Genomic DNA, 17,008 nt, shown 5'->3' on the forward strand with positions numbered 1-17,008 from the left:
CTCAGGGATATATTACAGCTGCATGTATCCAAAGACACAGTATTAAGCAACACAACACAGTTCTCATTTCGAATGATTTATTTAATTTTAATATTTTAATTTTTCCAGGATTTTTGTTTTATATTTTTAATTAAAAATTGCTTACTTGTTAATTGATGATTTACGTGTCAATTAGTTGATGAACTTATAATCAATAATTCATTAATTCATTTACTTAATTAATATTTTGTTAATTAGTAGGTGATGGGCTGGCAGAATCGTTAGCACGCCAGGCAAAATACTGACATTTTGCCCATCTCTATGATCTGAGTTAAAATTCAATTTTGCTCTTCATCTTTCCATGGTCGATAAAATAAGTACCAGTTGATTTACCCCTTCTCCTGAAAATGCTGGCCTTGTGCCAAAATTTGAAACCAATATTTTGTTAATCATTAATAATTATATTAATTAATTTCTTTCTCTTTCTCATTTTATTTCTTTTTTCTTTTTCAATTTTTTTCCACCATTTTTTCTACCCAAAAAAACCCCAAAATTTCCACAAATTGAATCACCAACAACAACAACAACAAATTTTAAAACATTTCTCCAAACTTCGAAACAAAAAAATATCTTGGTGTTTGAACTTATTAACTGATGCCCAATATCTCAACAAACCACTGAATCGATACAGGAACCATTATCAGCAGTGTCAAGCACACGGCACAACAACAATAACACCATTACCTCCTGCAGATGCTGTCGAAATATCTGCTGCACTTTCAGCTAACAGTCAAACTAGTGATTACATTGGCGTAAAAAACGATGACTTCAGCAACAGTGTCGGATACATCACCCCCGCCAACACCAATCTCAATAGTAACTATTATCTTAACTATTCTTACATTGGCAGCATAGAGAAGAGAAAAGCCAGCGATTTCTTCTGTGATAACAAATCAAAATTTACGAATGTCCGTGCATCGCCAACAAATAAGAAAATCATAAACAAGAAAATGAGGAGAAGAGAAAAATTAATTACTGATGTTTTAGTTTTCGTTATCAGTATATTTGCTGGAATTCAAATAACAACGTCGATATGCTATACATTTTTCCATCAACATTTTATGAAATGTCCAAACGTAACTTCCAACACACAAAATCAAGTAAGTATTTCATTTTTTTATAGTTACTTCCCCATTTTTTTTCTCTTTCATTTCATGTGTTTACCTGAAGAGAATGATAGTGATGACGGTGGTGGTGATGACGATGACGATATGATGATGGTGGTGGTGGTGGTGATGATGATGATGATGATGACAATGATGATGGTGATGTTGATGATGATGGTGAGGGTGGTGGTGGTGATGATAATGATGGTGATGACGGTGGTGGTGATGACGATGACAACAACGACAACGGCAATGACAGCAGTGATGATGACGATGACGATATGATGATGGTGGTGGTGGTGGTGGTGGTGGTGATGATGATGATGATGACAATGATGATGGTGATGTTGATGATGATGGTGAGGGTGGTGGTGATGATAATGATGGTGATGACGGTGGTGGTGATGACGATGACAACAACGACAACGGCAATGACAGCAGTGATGATGACGATATGATGATGATGGTGGTGGTGGTGGTGGTGGTGATGATGATGATGATGATGATGACAATGATGATGATGACGATGATGATGGTGATGTTGATGATGATGGTGAGGGTGGTGGTGATGGTGGTAATGATGATGATGCTGAAGACGATGACAACGGCAATGATAACAATGATGATGACGAAGGTGATGATGATAATGATGATGACAATAATGATGATGATGATAATGTTGACTACGATTAAAGGTATTTATATTTTCTTGTACTCTTTCAGAATATCGCAAAGGTCCCGATTGAGCCTTTCATCGAGGAACTCGGAGATTTCCAATTCAACCCGGGTCCCAAGAAAAAACTCGTTCTGGTCGGCGTGATGACGAGTTCGCAGTATTTCGATACCCGAGACTGGGCCATTCGAATGACGTGGCTGAAATCGATCCCTGGCGACGTGGTCTTCTTCGTCGGCAACAGCACAGATCCAGCCCCTCCCGGGATGCCCTTAATAAGGCTGAATCGCGTACCAGACAACGTGTACCCACCACAGGGCAAAGTATTCGAGATGCTGAAGTACCTACACGAGAATCATGCGGATAAATACGAATACTTCATCCGTGCTGACGACGACGCGTTTATAAAGGGCCAAGAACTGGGAAGTTTGCTCAAGTCCTTAAACAGTGAGGAGAAGATCTACATGGGCCATTACGGTCAAGGGGTTCCTGGAGAAATCGGAAAATTGGGAATGGGAAAAGATTACTGGTTTTGTATAGGTAAGTGATTGAACGCCACGCATCCATTTCCAAGTTTATATATATACATACACACATACACACACACACACATAAAAACACACACACACATATGTACTCTCTACTCTACTCTTTTACTCTTTTACTTGTTTCAGTCATTTGACTGCGGCCATGCTGGAGCACCGCCTTTAATCGAGCAACTCGACCCCGGGACTTATTCTTTTGTAAACCCAGTACTTATTCTATCGGTCTCTTTTGCCGAACCGCTAAGTAACGGGGACATAAACAGACCAGCATCGGTTGTCAAGCAATGCTAGGGGGACAAACACACTCACACAAACACACACACGTATATATATATATACATATATACGACGGGCTTCTTTCAGTTTCCGTCTACCAAATCCATTCACAAGGCTTTGGTCGGCCCGAGGCTATAGTAGAAGACACTTGCCCAAAAAAACACCAAGGCTGTATAGATATTAGAGCATTTATAGATAGATGGCCTTACAGCTGTTTCTAGGATGTTAATAATATCCCTTCATCGAGCACTTATTCGGCATTACCTGACGCCTTTGGGTCTCAATGACACCATTATCTCTCTCATATATATATATATATACACACACACACACACACACACGCACACACACACACACATATATATATATATATATATATATATATATATACTAATACAATTGTTTGTTTGTACTCCACCTGCCTTCGTCTTTTGTTTATTTTCGTAAACCTTCCCGTTGTATATATATATATATTATATATATATATATATATATATATATATATATATATATATATATACACACACACGCATTTGCAACAGGCTTGCTTCAGTTTCCCTCTATGAAATTCCCTTCACATAGCTTTGGTCATTCTGCGGTTATAGCACCAGACACCTACCTGTCTAAGGGGGTTCCGCGCAGTGGCACTGAATTCAATGTGAAGCAATGCGGTTTTGGGAAGGAAGCGAGCTTCTCTCCACCTGCCTACGCATGCACCTTCGTGTGCATAACAACGGCAGCACTGTCCCACGCTTGTGGGGCAGCAATTAGTAATAGGGTCCACAACGCGCACGTGTGTGTGTATGTGTGTGAATAACAATAAGTGTCCTCTGTATGGCAACTGTAGTGTAGAATGCCTGTGTCCCAGATGTGTGAACAATACGGTAAGGTAGTAAGGAATGTTTGAAGGTAACATTAGAACTGTGACAAAAGGGGTCAGGGGTTAGTGGGAAGGGGAGAGGGTAAGGCAAGGCAGCGAGTCGTTTCGCTTCGTTTATTTTTTGCATACCTTTTAACTACCGTGAACACGTGTTTGTGTGTGTGTGTGTGTGTGTGTATACAGTCTTGTATGTGTGTGTGTGTGTATGAACTTGTTTGTGCATGCGTGTGTGTGTGTGTATGTGTGTGTGTGTGTACGAATTTGTCTGTGCATGTGTGTGTTTGTACGAACGTGTATGTGTGTGTGTGTGTGTGTGCAAATTTTGTGTGTATGTGCGTGTGTGCAAACTTTGTGTGTGTGCGTGTGTGCAAACTTTGTGTGTGTGTGTGTGTGAAAACTTTGTGTGTGTGTGTGTGCGTGTGTGCAAACTTTGTGTGTGTGTGTGTGCAAACTTTGTGCGTGTGTGTGCAAACTTTGTGTGTGTGTGTGTGTGTGTGTGCAAACTTTGTGTGTGTGTGGTGTGTGTGTGTGTGTGTGCGTGTGTGCAAACTTTGTGTGTGTGTGTGCAAACTTTGTGTGTGTGTGTGTGTATGTGCAAACTTTGTGCGTGTGTGTGTGTGTGTAAACTTGTGTGTGTGTGTGTGTGTGTGTGCGTGTGTGCAAACTTTGTGTGTGTGCGTGTGTGTAAACTTTGTGTGTGTGTGTGTGTATGTGCAAACTTTGTGCGTGTGTGTGTGTGTGTAAACTTTGTGTGTGTGTGTGCAAACTTTGTGTGTGTGTGTGTGTGTGTGTAAACTTTGTGTGTGTGCGTGTGTGTAAACTTTGTTTGTGTGTGTGCGTGTGTGCAAACTTTGTGTGTGTGTGTGTGTGTGTTTGTGTGTGTGTGTGTGTGCAAACTTTGTGTGTGTGCGTGTGTGTAAACTTTGTGTGTGTGTGTGTGTGTGTGTTGTGTGTGTGTGTGCGTGTGTGTAAACTTTGTGTCTGTGAAGAGGTGCAGACTTTATTTGTGTGTGTATGTGTGTATGTGTAAACTTTGTGTGGGGGGAGGTGCATATTAGGCGCAGGAGTGGCTGTGTGGTAAGTAGCTTGCTAACCAACCACACGGTTGCGGGTTCAGTCCCACTGCGTGGCACCTTGGGCAAGTGTCTTCTGCTATAGCCCCGGGCCGACCAATGCCTTGTGAGTGGATTTGGTAGACGGAAGCTGAAAGAAGCCTGTCGTATATATGTATATATATATATATGTGTATGCGTGTGTTTGTGTGTCTGTGTTTGTCCCCCTAGCATTGCTTGACAACCGATGCTGGTGTATTTAGGTCCCCGTCACTTAGCGGTTCGGCAAAAAGAGACCGATAGAATAAGTACTAAAAGGTGGTGCTCCAGCATGGCCGCAGTCAAATGACTGAAACAAGTAAAAGAGTAAAAGAGAGAGTATTAATATTATTATTATTATTATTATTATTATTATCATTATCATCATTATTATTATTATTATTATTATTCAACAGGTGGCCCAGGAGTGATATTCAGTCACAGGGCACTGACGGCATTGGCCCCAAATCTGGATACATGTAAAGATAACACTTTCACAAGCCACGAGGACACTGAATTAGGAAGATGTGTGGAAAAGTACCTGAAAATAAAATGCAAATCAAACAGAAAGGTAAAACTTAATCTATCTACATATACAGCTCTCTCTCTCTCTCTCTCTCTCACACACACACACACACACACACACACACACTCTTTCTGCATATATATACATTTATATATATAATATATATACTAGCAGTAAATTCCGGCGTTGCTCGGGTTTGTAAGGGAAATAACTATATAAGCATTTTTAGAGAGTTATAGCCAAAAAATGCATTGAAAATGGAAAAAAAGTTATGGTAAATTTTTTTTTAAATCGTTGACTCATCGTAGACATTTTTAGAGAGTTACTTCCCTTAAATAATAATGAAAAAAATGCATTAAAATGGAAAAATAGTAGGTAAGTTATTTTTAAAATCGTAGACTCATCGTAGACGCGCACTAATACCCAGAAGGGCTCGATATGAATCACGACTATAAGATACCCGGTTTTGGTTAAACTGCACCGCAAAATGTGGGAGTAGTTAGGAATCTAAATCATAGGAGACAGACACACAACTTCTCTTTTATATATAAAGATATATATATATATATATATATATATATATACATATATATATGTATATATATATATATATATATATATACATATATATATATGTGTGTGTGGTGTGTGTGTTTGGCAGGTTTGGTAGCCTTCAACTAACACTCTCTCCTCCGAGACCCTGCGGCGCAAGTTGACCAAAATTGAGAGTATGATAGAAAAAGGGTTGCTCTTCATTCCATAGAACAAATCGGTCCATGTTAACACCAAAAATGATTTACATCAAAAAGGTGCTCTTTTTCTATGAAAATCCCTATTTTTTATGATTTTTTGACTGCTGTGTCACCATTTTTCGGTGCATTTCAACCAGAAAAATGTTCACTTAAAGAGAATAACAAGCTACATAATGCAAAATTTTTACTTTTCAAAAATTCCAATTCTAAAGGGTCGAAACAAACCTGAGCAACTCCGGGAGATACTGCTAGTATATATATAAAGCTGAAGTTGTCTGTCTGTGGCAGGTTTGGTAGCCTTCAACTAACACTATCTCCTCCGAGACCCTGCGGCGCAAGTTGACCAAAATTGAGAGTATGATAGAAGGCTTTTCTCTTCCTTCCGTAGAAGAAAAAATTCAAATCGGTCCATGTTAACACCAAAAATGATTTACATCAAAAAGGCGCTTTTTTCTATGAAAATCTCTTTTTTGACTGCTGTGTCGTCATTTTTCGGTGCATTTCAACCAGAAAAATGTTCACTTAAAGAGAATAACAAGTTGCATAATGCAAAATCTTTACTTTTCAAAAATTGCAATTCTAATGGGTTGAAAAGAATATTTTTGCGATGTCATTGGTTTTGAGCGAACAATGGATCCGCTGCTCCAATGCAGAGGAATAATGTTCTCCGCATGAATGCACTACTTTTCAAAGTCGTCAACTGCCACAGCTTTGAGTACAATTCAGCAATTTCAATTATTTTTTGTGAGAAAAACATTGCATTAGCGTAAGACAGACCATTTTGCTTAGTCATTTGGACTGACCTGCCTTAGTATGCTGCAACAAATTATAATTGGTGTGACCGTTATACTTTGTAAGATTTTTCCTAATTTTTTTTTTTAAATACCAACTTAACTACGGCTCTTTACTTTTTCACTTATTTCAGTCATTTGACTGTGGCCATGCTGGAGCACCGCCTTTAGTCGAGCAAATCGACCCCGGGACTTATTCTTTGTAAGCCCAGTACTTATTCTATCGGTCGCTTTTGCCGAACCGCTAAGTTTACTCTTTTACTTGTTTCAGTCATTTGACTGCGGCCATGCTGGAGCACCGCCTTTAGTCGAGCAAATCGACCCTGGGACTTATTCTCTGTAAGCCCAGTACTTATTCCATCGGTCTCTTTTGCCGAACCGCTAAGTGACGGGGACGTAAACACACCAGCATCGGTTGTCAAGCAATGCTAGGGGGGCAAACACAGACATACACACACACACACATATATATATATATACATATATACGACAGGCTTCTTTCAGTTTCCGTCTACCAAATCCACTCACAAGGCATTGGTCGGCCCGGGGCTATAGCAGAATACACTTGCCCAAGGTACCACGCAGTGGGACTGAACCCGGAACCATGTGGTTGGTAAGCAAGCTACTTACCACACAGCCACTCCTGCGCCTATCTAAAAAATTTATCTTTTGTTACGTTCTTTCTTAATTGTTCGATAACAATTAAATGAATGTGACGTACATTTGCCATTTAAATATGGCTAACCCCTAAGGGTGGATGCTACTGTAGTTTGTAGCCCCAGGAAGATATCTCCTCCAGCTGGCTATAGACACACTTTCTGTGCCCTATCAGTATTTGCAAAGGGAAGCCATCCTTCTCGTCTGGCTTCCCTTTGCAAATACTGATAAGGCACAGAAAGTGTGTCTATAGCCAGCTGGAGGAGGTGTCCTCCTGGGGCTACAAACTACAGTAGCATTCATCCTTAGGGGTTAGCCATATTTAAATGGCAAATATACGTATTTATATATATATATATATATATATATATATATATATATATATTCCCTTCACAAATACTGATAGGGCACAGAAAGTGTGTCTATAGCCAGCTGGAGGAGGTGTCCTCCTGGGGCTACAAACTACAGTAGCATTCGCCCTTAGGGGTTAGCCATATTTAAATGGCAAATATACGTCACGATGTGTTGTAGCTACTGTTTATAACTCGCTCTGAGATTTATTATTAATTAAATGAATTTTTTGGCGCTAACTAACGGAAACATGTAAAATTTTTTAATTGTGGTGCATGCTGACATCATCATCATCGTTTAACATCCGTTCTCCATGCTAGCATGGGTTGGACGGTTTGACCAGGGTCTGGGAAGCCAGAAGGCTGTACCAGGCTCCAGTCTGATCGGGCAGTGTTTCTACAGCTTGATGCCCTTCCTAATGCCAACCACTCCGTGTGTGTAGTGGGTGCTTTTTACGTGCCACCTGCACAGGTGCCAGGCGTGGCTGGCAACGTCCACAATCGGTTGCTGCTTTTTACGTGTCACCAGCACGGAAGCCAGTCAAGGCGGCGCTGGCATCGTCCATGTTCGGATGGTGCTTTTTACGTGCCACCGGCACGGAGGCCAGACGAGGCTGGCAACAGCCACGATCGGTTGGTGCTTTTTACATGCCACCGGCACAGGTGCCAGGCATGGATGGCAACGTCCACAATCGGTTGGTGCTTCTTACGTGCCACTGGCAGGGAAGCCAGTCAAGGCGGCGCTGGCATCGTCCATGTTCGGATGGTGCTTTTTACGTGCCACCGGCACGGAGGCCAGACGAGGCTGGCAACAGTCACGATCGGTTGGTGCTTTTTACATGCCACCGGCACAGGTGCCAGGCATGGATGGCAACGTCCACAATCGGTTGGTGCTTTTTACGTGCCACCGGCAGGGAAGCCAGTCAAGGCGGCGCTGGCATCGTCCATGTTCGGATGGTGCTTTTTACGTGCCACCGGCACGGAGGCCAGACGAGGCTGGCAACAGCCACGATCGGTTGGTGCTTTTTACATGCCACCGGCACAGGTGCCAGGCGTGGATGGCAACGTCCACAATCGGTTGGTGCTTTTTACGTGCCACCGGCAGGGAAGCCAGTCAAGGCGGCGCTGGCATCGTCCATGTTCGGATGGTGCTTTTTACGTGCCACCGGCACGGAGGCCAGACGAGGCTGGCAACAGCCACGATCGGTTGGTGCTTTTTACATGCCACCGGCACAGGTGCCAGGCGTGGATGGCAACGTCCACAATCGGTTGGTGCTTTTTACGTGCCACCGGCAGGGAAGCCAGTCAAGGCGGCGCTGGCATCGTCCATGTTCGGATGGTGCTTTTTACATGCCACCGGCACGGAGGCCAGACGAGGCTGGCAACAGCCACGATCGGTTGGTGCTTTTTACATGCCACCGGCACAGGTGCCAGGCGTGGATGGCAACGTCCACAATCGGTTGCTGCTTTTTACGTGCCACCGGCAGGGAAGCCAGTCAAGGCGGCGCTGGCATCGTCCATGTCTGGATGATGCTTTTTACGTGCCACCGGCACAGGGATCACAACTACAATTTCCATTGATTTTTTATGTTGATGTACTTGACTAAATAGGTATCATCAAGCACAGGGTTGAAACAGTGTTTCTTTACTTGCCACCTGCACAGGGGTCAGTCCAGCGGCACTGACATCGCCAGGTGACAGTCATAGGATTTGGTTCAATTTCGATATCGATTTCACTTGCCCCAACAGGTCTTCGCAAGCAGAGTTTTGTGTCCAATGAAGGGAGGTTGGCATGGGTGTCAGACATCAGATGAGGTTCGATTTCGAATTCAATTTCGATTTCACTTGCCCCAACAGGTCTTCACAAGCAGAGTTTAGTGTCCAATGAAGGGAGGTTGGCATGGGTGTCAGACATCAGATGAGGTTCGATTTCGAATTCAATTTCGATTTCACTTGCCACAATAGTCCTTCGCAAGCAGAGTTTTTTTGTCCAAAGAAGGAAAGGTATGCATAACGTAGTAGGAATTAAAACCACCTCTTTTTACGTTTTACCTTTTAAAATTTCTTCGCATTTAAGATACACTTTTTACCACATCACTTTGCCTAAACGGGCTTCACACGACAATGCCCAATAACAAAAGAGGGCTACGATACAATCAACCTAAAAACAGATGATGAAAAGACGGTTACTTCATTCACCATCGTTAAGTAGTAGAGAGTTACAGTTTCTGTTGGGTTAAAATCATCTTTGGGTGTGTGGGATCGAGTGGGGGTGAGGATTAGGTTTTGATGGACTATTGTTATGGAAAAGTGTTTTGGAAAATTTTTTATTGGTTAAAATTGAGTTGAAATCATCAGTGGGTGTGTGGGATTGAGCGGGGGTGAGGATTAGGTTTTGATGGACTATTGTAATGGAAAATTTTTTATTGGTTAAAATTGAGTTAAAATCATCTTTGGGTGTGTGGGATTGAGTGCGGTGAGGATTAGGTTTTGATCAACTATTGTTATGGAAATGTGTTTTGGAAAATTTTTTATTGGTTAAAATTGAGTTAAAATCATCTTTGGGTCTGTGGGATTGAGTGGTGGTGAGGATTAGGTTTTGATCGACTATTGTTATGGAAAAGTGTCTTGGAAAATTTTTTATTGGTTAAAATTGAGTTAAAATCATCTTTGGGTGTGTGGGATTGAGTGGGGGTGAGGATTAGGTTTTGATCGACTATTGTTATGGAAAGGTGTTTTGGAAAATTTTTTATTGGTTAAAATTGAGTTAAAATCATCTTTGGGTGTGTGGGATTGAGTGCGGTGAGGATTAGGTTTTGATGGACTATTGTTATGGAAAAGTGTTTTGGAAAATTTTTTATTGGTTAAAATTGAGCCTACGTATCCGTTTAGAATTTATTCGTGCATGTAGAACTTTCTAAACAAGCCTGTAGGCGTTTCTCTTTTGTTAGGTAGTAACAAGGTGTGACAGTGTTTTGTGGCTTTTGGTATAATTGGATTTAATCCTTTTGCTTTGACCGATTTTCTGTGTCAACAAAGACATAACACTCTTCACTAATAACCGCGACATGACAAATAAAAACAGGAAATACCCAAAATAACAACAACAACAACAACAACGACAAGTAAAGACAGGACCAGACTAAACTTAGAACTTATCTACATTCTATTGTGAAAAACAAGTTGACACGTAGCTGTGTGGTAAGAAGCTTGTTTCCCAACAACATGGGTCTGGGATCAGTCCCACTGCATGGCACCTTGGACAAGTGTCTTCTATTAAAGTCTTGGACAATAGTGTATATATGTGTGTGTAAATATATATATATATATATATATATAAATGAAAAGAATGGTGTCGAACGAAGACTTTAACAAAATTCCTTTACTTTCAACATATGTTTCGAAGACCGCACACTCTTAATTCTGAAGTAATGAAGGTTGCATTATTAAGAAGCTTTTGTCCGTCTTGAGGCTGATAGAGGTTCCTTGTATTTCCTGATGAGAAGACGGCATAATGCAATCTTCATTCCTTCAGAATTAAGAATGTGCAGTCTTCGAAACATATGTCGAAAGTAAAGGAATTTTGTTAAAATCTTCGTTCGACTCCATTCTTTTCATTTATTCATATAAAAAAATCACACAAATTCCCACACACAAACACGGGGTTCTGCCCTTGGCAGGTAGCTTCAAACGTGTTTTACTGACGTAAATTTGCTACTCAGGTATCGATTAACCGAATTATCCATACTAGGATAATTCATTCACCTACTTAAATATGTATATATATATATATATCTTTATATATAAAATTGAAGTTGTGTGTGTGAGACTCTGTCTCCTCTGATTTAGATTCCTAACTACTCCCACATTTTGCGGTGCAGTTTAACCAAAAGCGGGTATCTTATAGTCGTCATTCATATCGAGCCCTTCTGGGTTTTAGCGCGAGTCTACGATGAGTCTACGATTTAAAAAAAAATTTACCATCATTTTTCCGCATTTTTAATGATTTTTGCTCGGGTTACATAAGGGAAGTAACTCTCTAAAAATGCTTATATAGTTATTTCCCTTACAAACCCGAGCAACGCCAGGCGATACTGCTAGTATATATATATATATATATATATATGTGAAGGCGCATGGCTCAGTGGTTAGAGCGTCGAGCTTACGATCGTGAGGTTGTGAGCTCGAATCCCGGACCGGGCTGCGTGTTGTGTTCTTGAGCAAGGCACTTTATTTCACGTTGCTCCAGTTCACTCAGCTGTAAAAATGAGTTGCGATGTCACAGGTGCCAAGCTGTATCGACCTTTGTCTTTCCCTTGGATAACACTGGTGGCGTGGAGAGGGGAGGCTGGTATGCATGGGCGACTGCTGGTCTTCCATAAAAAAAAAAAAAACCTTGCCCAGACTTGTGCCTCAGAGGGTAACTCTCTTGGTGCAAACCCATGGTCACTCATGACCGAAGGGGGTCTTTACCCTTTATATATATATATATATATATATTGTACTGTCGTTACTGTCCTGTTTTTGTTACCATTTTTACCCCTCCGCAAAAAGATCTCAAATTTTATTTTATTTGCTTTTCGCGGGAAGGAAAGTTTCTATCGAAGATGCGTATCGCCTTCACCTTCGAAATGCAGAGTAGATGAAACCGTGGCGACTGAAGAAGGGGAATTTTCCTTGTTTTGTATGTCTTGTACTCTATTCTTTCGTTGTTTAAAAGAAATGTCTATTTCCTTGGTTTTGTGTTTATGTTTTCGTTTCTCATTGTGTTCGACGTTTTTTTTGGTGTCCTGTACCCATATATGCATGTATATATACATGTAGAGGTAGGTACGTACATATATGTATGTATATATGCATGTTTTATTTATTAATTTATATATATATATTGTGAGGGCGCGTGGCTTAGTGGTTAGGGCATTCGGCTCATGATCGTAAGGTTGTGAGTTCGATTCCCGGCGACGCGTTGTGTCCTTGAGCAAGACCCTTTATTTCACGTTGCTCCAGGCCACTCAGCTGGCAAAAATGAGTTGTACTTGTATTTCAAAGGGTCAGCCTTGTCACTCTCTGCGTCACGCTGATTATCCCTGAGAACTACGTTAAGGGTACACGTGTCTGTGGAATGCTCAGCCATTTGCACGTTAATTTCACGAGCAAGCTGTTCCGTTGATCGTATCAGCTGGGACCCTCGTCGTCGTAACCGGTGGAGTCAAAGAAGAATATATATATATATACTAGCAGTATCGCCCGGCGTTGCTCGGGTTTGTAAGGGAAATAACTATATAAGCATTTTTAGAGAGTTACTTCCCTTATAAATTCGGGCTTTCTTAGCCATTTTTGTTTTGGTGTCTTCAAGCCATGAAGTCGTTGTTCTAAAAGAACGCTGGTCTCCTTGACAACGCATTACGACGTTGATTTCTTTACACTTCCTTCCCCACAGCTTCACGAGGGAGGGAAGGGGGAGAAGCAAACAGGTGCAGCTGTGAGCGTGGACGCCAACTCCGCCGCCATCGACACACGATGCATTTTATGCATTAAAATGGAATAAAAAATGATGTTAAATTATTTTTAAAATCGTAGACTCATCGTTGACGCGCGCTAATAGCCAGACGGGCTCGATATGAATCACGACTATAAGATACCCGAATTTGGTTAAACTGCACCGCAAAATGTGGGAGTAGTTGGGAATCTAAATCGAAGGGGACAGACACTCACACAACTAGAGTTTTATATATATATAGATATATATATATATACATGTCGTCTGTTTCTAAAAATTTATTCTAGTTTTTTTGCTAAACAATTTTGCAAATTTTATTTATATTAATTTAATTCATTTTGTTTCTTTACGCTTTTATTTTGCAGGTGAGAGCCATATTCTACCAGAATTACCGTGAAGTGAAGGGCACGTTTAGCCATGAACTAGGAAAGAAGGAAAGTCATGCATTCACGTTGCATCCAGTGAAGAATAGTAGTTTCGTAATACGTTTGGCATTGCATTTCAAAGACGATGAAATTAAATGGTTGAAAAGAAAAGCAGACAGCTTGAGAAATGAGCTGGAAATGGTCAAGAGGGGAATGGCCTCAAAACAGCTGGAGCGTCTGTCAATGCCTATGATGAAATATCTTCACAATATTGAATATTTTAATAGAAAACATGAACCGAAGAAGGCCTCTGTCAAATTTTGGTATGATACTGGTGATGACACAGCACAATGGGAGCATATTGAAATGGAGTCAATTTATTCCATGGCAAATATTCATCAGGCACCAAAACAGAAGCTGAGTGTGAAAAAACATGATGAAACCGTACAGAATGCTGTCAGAGCTCTCCTTAACCATTATTGGGAAGGAGTAGATAATATCAAGTTTAAGAAGTTTCTCCGAGCCTATCGTTACATGTCACCTATCCAAGGGGTACAACATCTACTACAAGTCTACTTATTGCAACGAAAGACTGAAAATGGTTATTACAATGGCACATTTATGGCCTCGCAGCGTCTACTGCCTCTGAAGTTTACTGAAGAAGTTGACTTGTTTAAGCGCCATTTTGATATCAATACCAAATACAATAACAGCAATGGTGGTGGGCAGATGAAAGAAATCAATCTGATTATGCCAATTGCTGGAAAATTAGAAGCATTTGTACGATTTACAGAGACACTAGAGAAGATCTTCAAAAGAACATTGGAGAACCTCAAAGTGATCCTTGTTATCTACAAAGATCCAGAAGGAGCCTGGGTCAAACAAATCGCTATGATGAAACGTTTAGCATCTCAGTACCCTTCCATGAAACTAGAAGTAACACTTTTGACTGGAGATTTTGCTCGTGGGGTGGCATTGCAGCATGGCATGAAGAACTGCAGTAATGACTCCCTTCTCCTTTTTATTGATATCGATATGGCCATCACAGAGACATTTCTACATCAAGTACGCGTGAACACAATATATGGCAAGCAAGTGTATTTTCCGATTTATTTCAGCCAGTTTGATCCTGAATCTATTTGCTACAAACCAAATTGTAAGAACAACCATTACTTATTTGGCAAAGATGACGGCTTTTGGAGATATTTCAGTTTTGGTATGGTGTCCATCTATAAAAAAGACTTTCTGGAAGTGGGTGGGTATGACACAAAAATTGAGGGATGGGGCAAAGAGGACATAGATTTCTATGAACTATGCCTCAGGTCTAACCTGACAGCAATTCGGGCACCTGATTTGTCACTTATACACATTTACCACCCAAAATTCTGTTCACATGATTTGAATGATGAACAATACAAAATGTGTCTAGATTCAAAAAGCGGTATCTTTGGGTCTCGTCATCAAGAGGCTAGGGCTGTTTACAGATTACCAGAGATATTGAATAAATAACAAAGACAAACAGACAGACAGACAGAAAAGTGAAAAATACAAACTGCAAGGAGGAGACGTAGTTGTAGATGGAGTAAGAAAGAGAGATGAAAACATGGTTACGAGGTATTTGTTTGTCACTTTGCAAACACAAGTATATACCTAAATATTTGTGTATAAACACAGTGACATGTGCTATACTCGTGCATATACACGCATAAATACCATACACAAACATGTATATAAGCCTGTATGTGTGCTTAAATGCATGCATTCCACTCACAGACACACGTATGCATACATATATACATACATGCAAACATACATATATATATATGTATGTATATGTATATATATATATATATATATGTATATATATATATGTATATATATATATGTGTATATATATATATATATATGTATATGTATATATGTATATGTGTATATATATATATATATATATACACGCATTCTTATGCACATAAACATATGCATACAGACACATATATGTGTGTACATACATGTTGTGTATATATATAAATATGTATGTTATATATATATATATATATATATATATATATATATATTTATATATATTTATATATCTGTATATATATATATATATATATATATATATGCATATGTATATATATATGTTATATATTATATGTATTATATATATATACTATATATATATATATATAATACATATATATGTATATATATATATATATATATATATATATATATATATAATATATATATGCATATGTATATATATATATGTATATATATATAATGCATATGATATATATATATATGTATATATATATATATAGATATATATATATATATATATATATATATATATATATATATATATATATATATATATGCATATGTATTATATATATGTATATATATATATATATGTATATATATATATGTATAATATATATAATTATATATATATATATATATATATATATATACATATATATGTATATATTATATATATATATATATATATATGCATGTATGTATGTATATATATATATGCACACACATTCTTATGCACATAAACGTATGCATACACACACATATATGTGTATACATACGTGTGTGTGTGTTTGTGTGTGTATGTATAAGTAGGTATGCTTTTATTTGTATATTCATAGAAAATGACTAAAATTCTCTGCAGAATAGCTACGAAGACAGCTTAGACAATCGGGCAGGTACCCTGAGGGGTGCAGGGCTCAATTCTCCGTAGGGCTTTTGCTGGCCATGGGCTTGAGAACACGAAGTGCAAGGGATGCAAGAGCACCCGCTAAAATTTTTGTTGGGTGCAGAATCAAGATTTGCACCCCGACTTACTTTTCTCACGTTTAGAAATCTGAGCAGAAAGGGATCTGTAAAGAGCAACTTTGGGTTAGGGTTCTTCTCCAAGAACAAAAGATAAAAACCAAAAAAAAAAAAAAAAAAAAAAAAGGCGGCGATGCCTCGGTATACGTACACACACGTGACTTTGTTTACATTTCTGAAGATAACAGAAACCCTTTTCTCTCCCCCCCCCATAACCCTTCGTTCATGAGCCACTTTTTTGTTGGCCACTTTTTTCTGTACTTTAATGGGTTTACCCCATATTTTAAAGCTGTCTTCATAGCCATCGAGAATCCCTTTGTTTTCTGTAGAATGCTAACTCAGCACTTGTAAGTTCGTTTACAAAAGTTATATATTTACACGCACACAAGCACACATATATATCAACCCCCAATCTCTCTCCACTCCACCCAGGCCCACAACCACCAAAAAGTCATACATATATTTATTTCTCAATGTCTTTCCTACATTAAGGCGGCGAGCTGGCAGAACTGTTAGCACGCCGGACAAAATGCTTAGCGGTCAGCCCGGGGCTATAGTAGAAGACACTTGCCCAAAGAGCCATGCAGTGGGACTGAACCCGGAACCA

At 39.5% G+C, this 17,008-nt stretch overlaps 1 protein-coding gene across 1 annotated transcript; it reads left to right on the forward strand.

Annotated features, from left to right (window-relative positions):
• Positions 1 to 552: 552 nt before the first annotated feature.
• Positions 553 to 15,103, forward strand: LOC115225336 (chondroitin sulfate synthase 1-like). Its single transcript, XM_029796287.2, has 5 exons — positions 553 to 569; positions 647 to 1,139; positions 1,869 to 2,358; positions 5,027 to 5,181; positions 13,552 to 15,103. Exons 2-5 carry the CDS (start codon positions 990 to 992, stop codon positions 15,058 to 15,060), a joined length of 2,304 nt encoding a protein of 767 aa, XP_029652147.1. The 5' UTR covers positions 553 to 569; positions 647 to 989; the 3' UTR covers positions 15,061 to 15,103.
• Positions 15,104 to 17,008: the final 1,905 nt, after the last annotated feature.

The sequence above is a fragment of the Octopus sinensis genome, linkage group LG27, assembly GCF_006345805.1.
Source record: "Octopus sinensis linkage group LG27, ASM634580v1, whole genome shotgun sequence".
Lineage (NCBI taxonomy): Eukaryota > Metazoa > Mollusca > Cephalopoda > Octopoda > Octopodidae > Octopus > Octopus sinensis.

What these genes read in the sequence shown, in the direction of transcription:
- LOC115225336 (XM_029796287.2), top strand. Translation starts at nt 990, where the DNA reads ATGAGGAGAAGAGAAAAATTAATTACTGATGTTTTAGTTTTCGTTATC. An exon ending in AGATTACTGGTTTTGTATAG is followed by an intron (nt 2,359 to 5,026) that starts GTAAGTGATTGA and finishes ATTATTCAACAG; the next exon opens with GTGGCCCAGGAGTGATATTC. An exon ending in AATGCAAATCAAACAGAAAG is followed by an intron (nt 5,182 to 13,551) that starts GTAAAACTTAAT and finishes TTTATTTTGCAG; the next exon opens with GTGAGAGCCATATTCTACCA.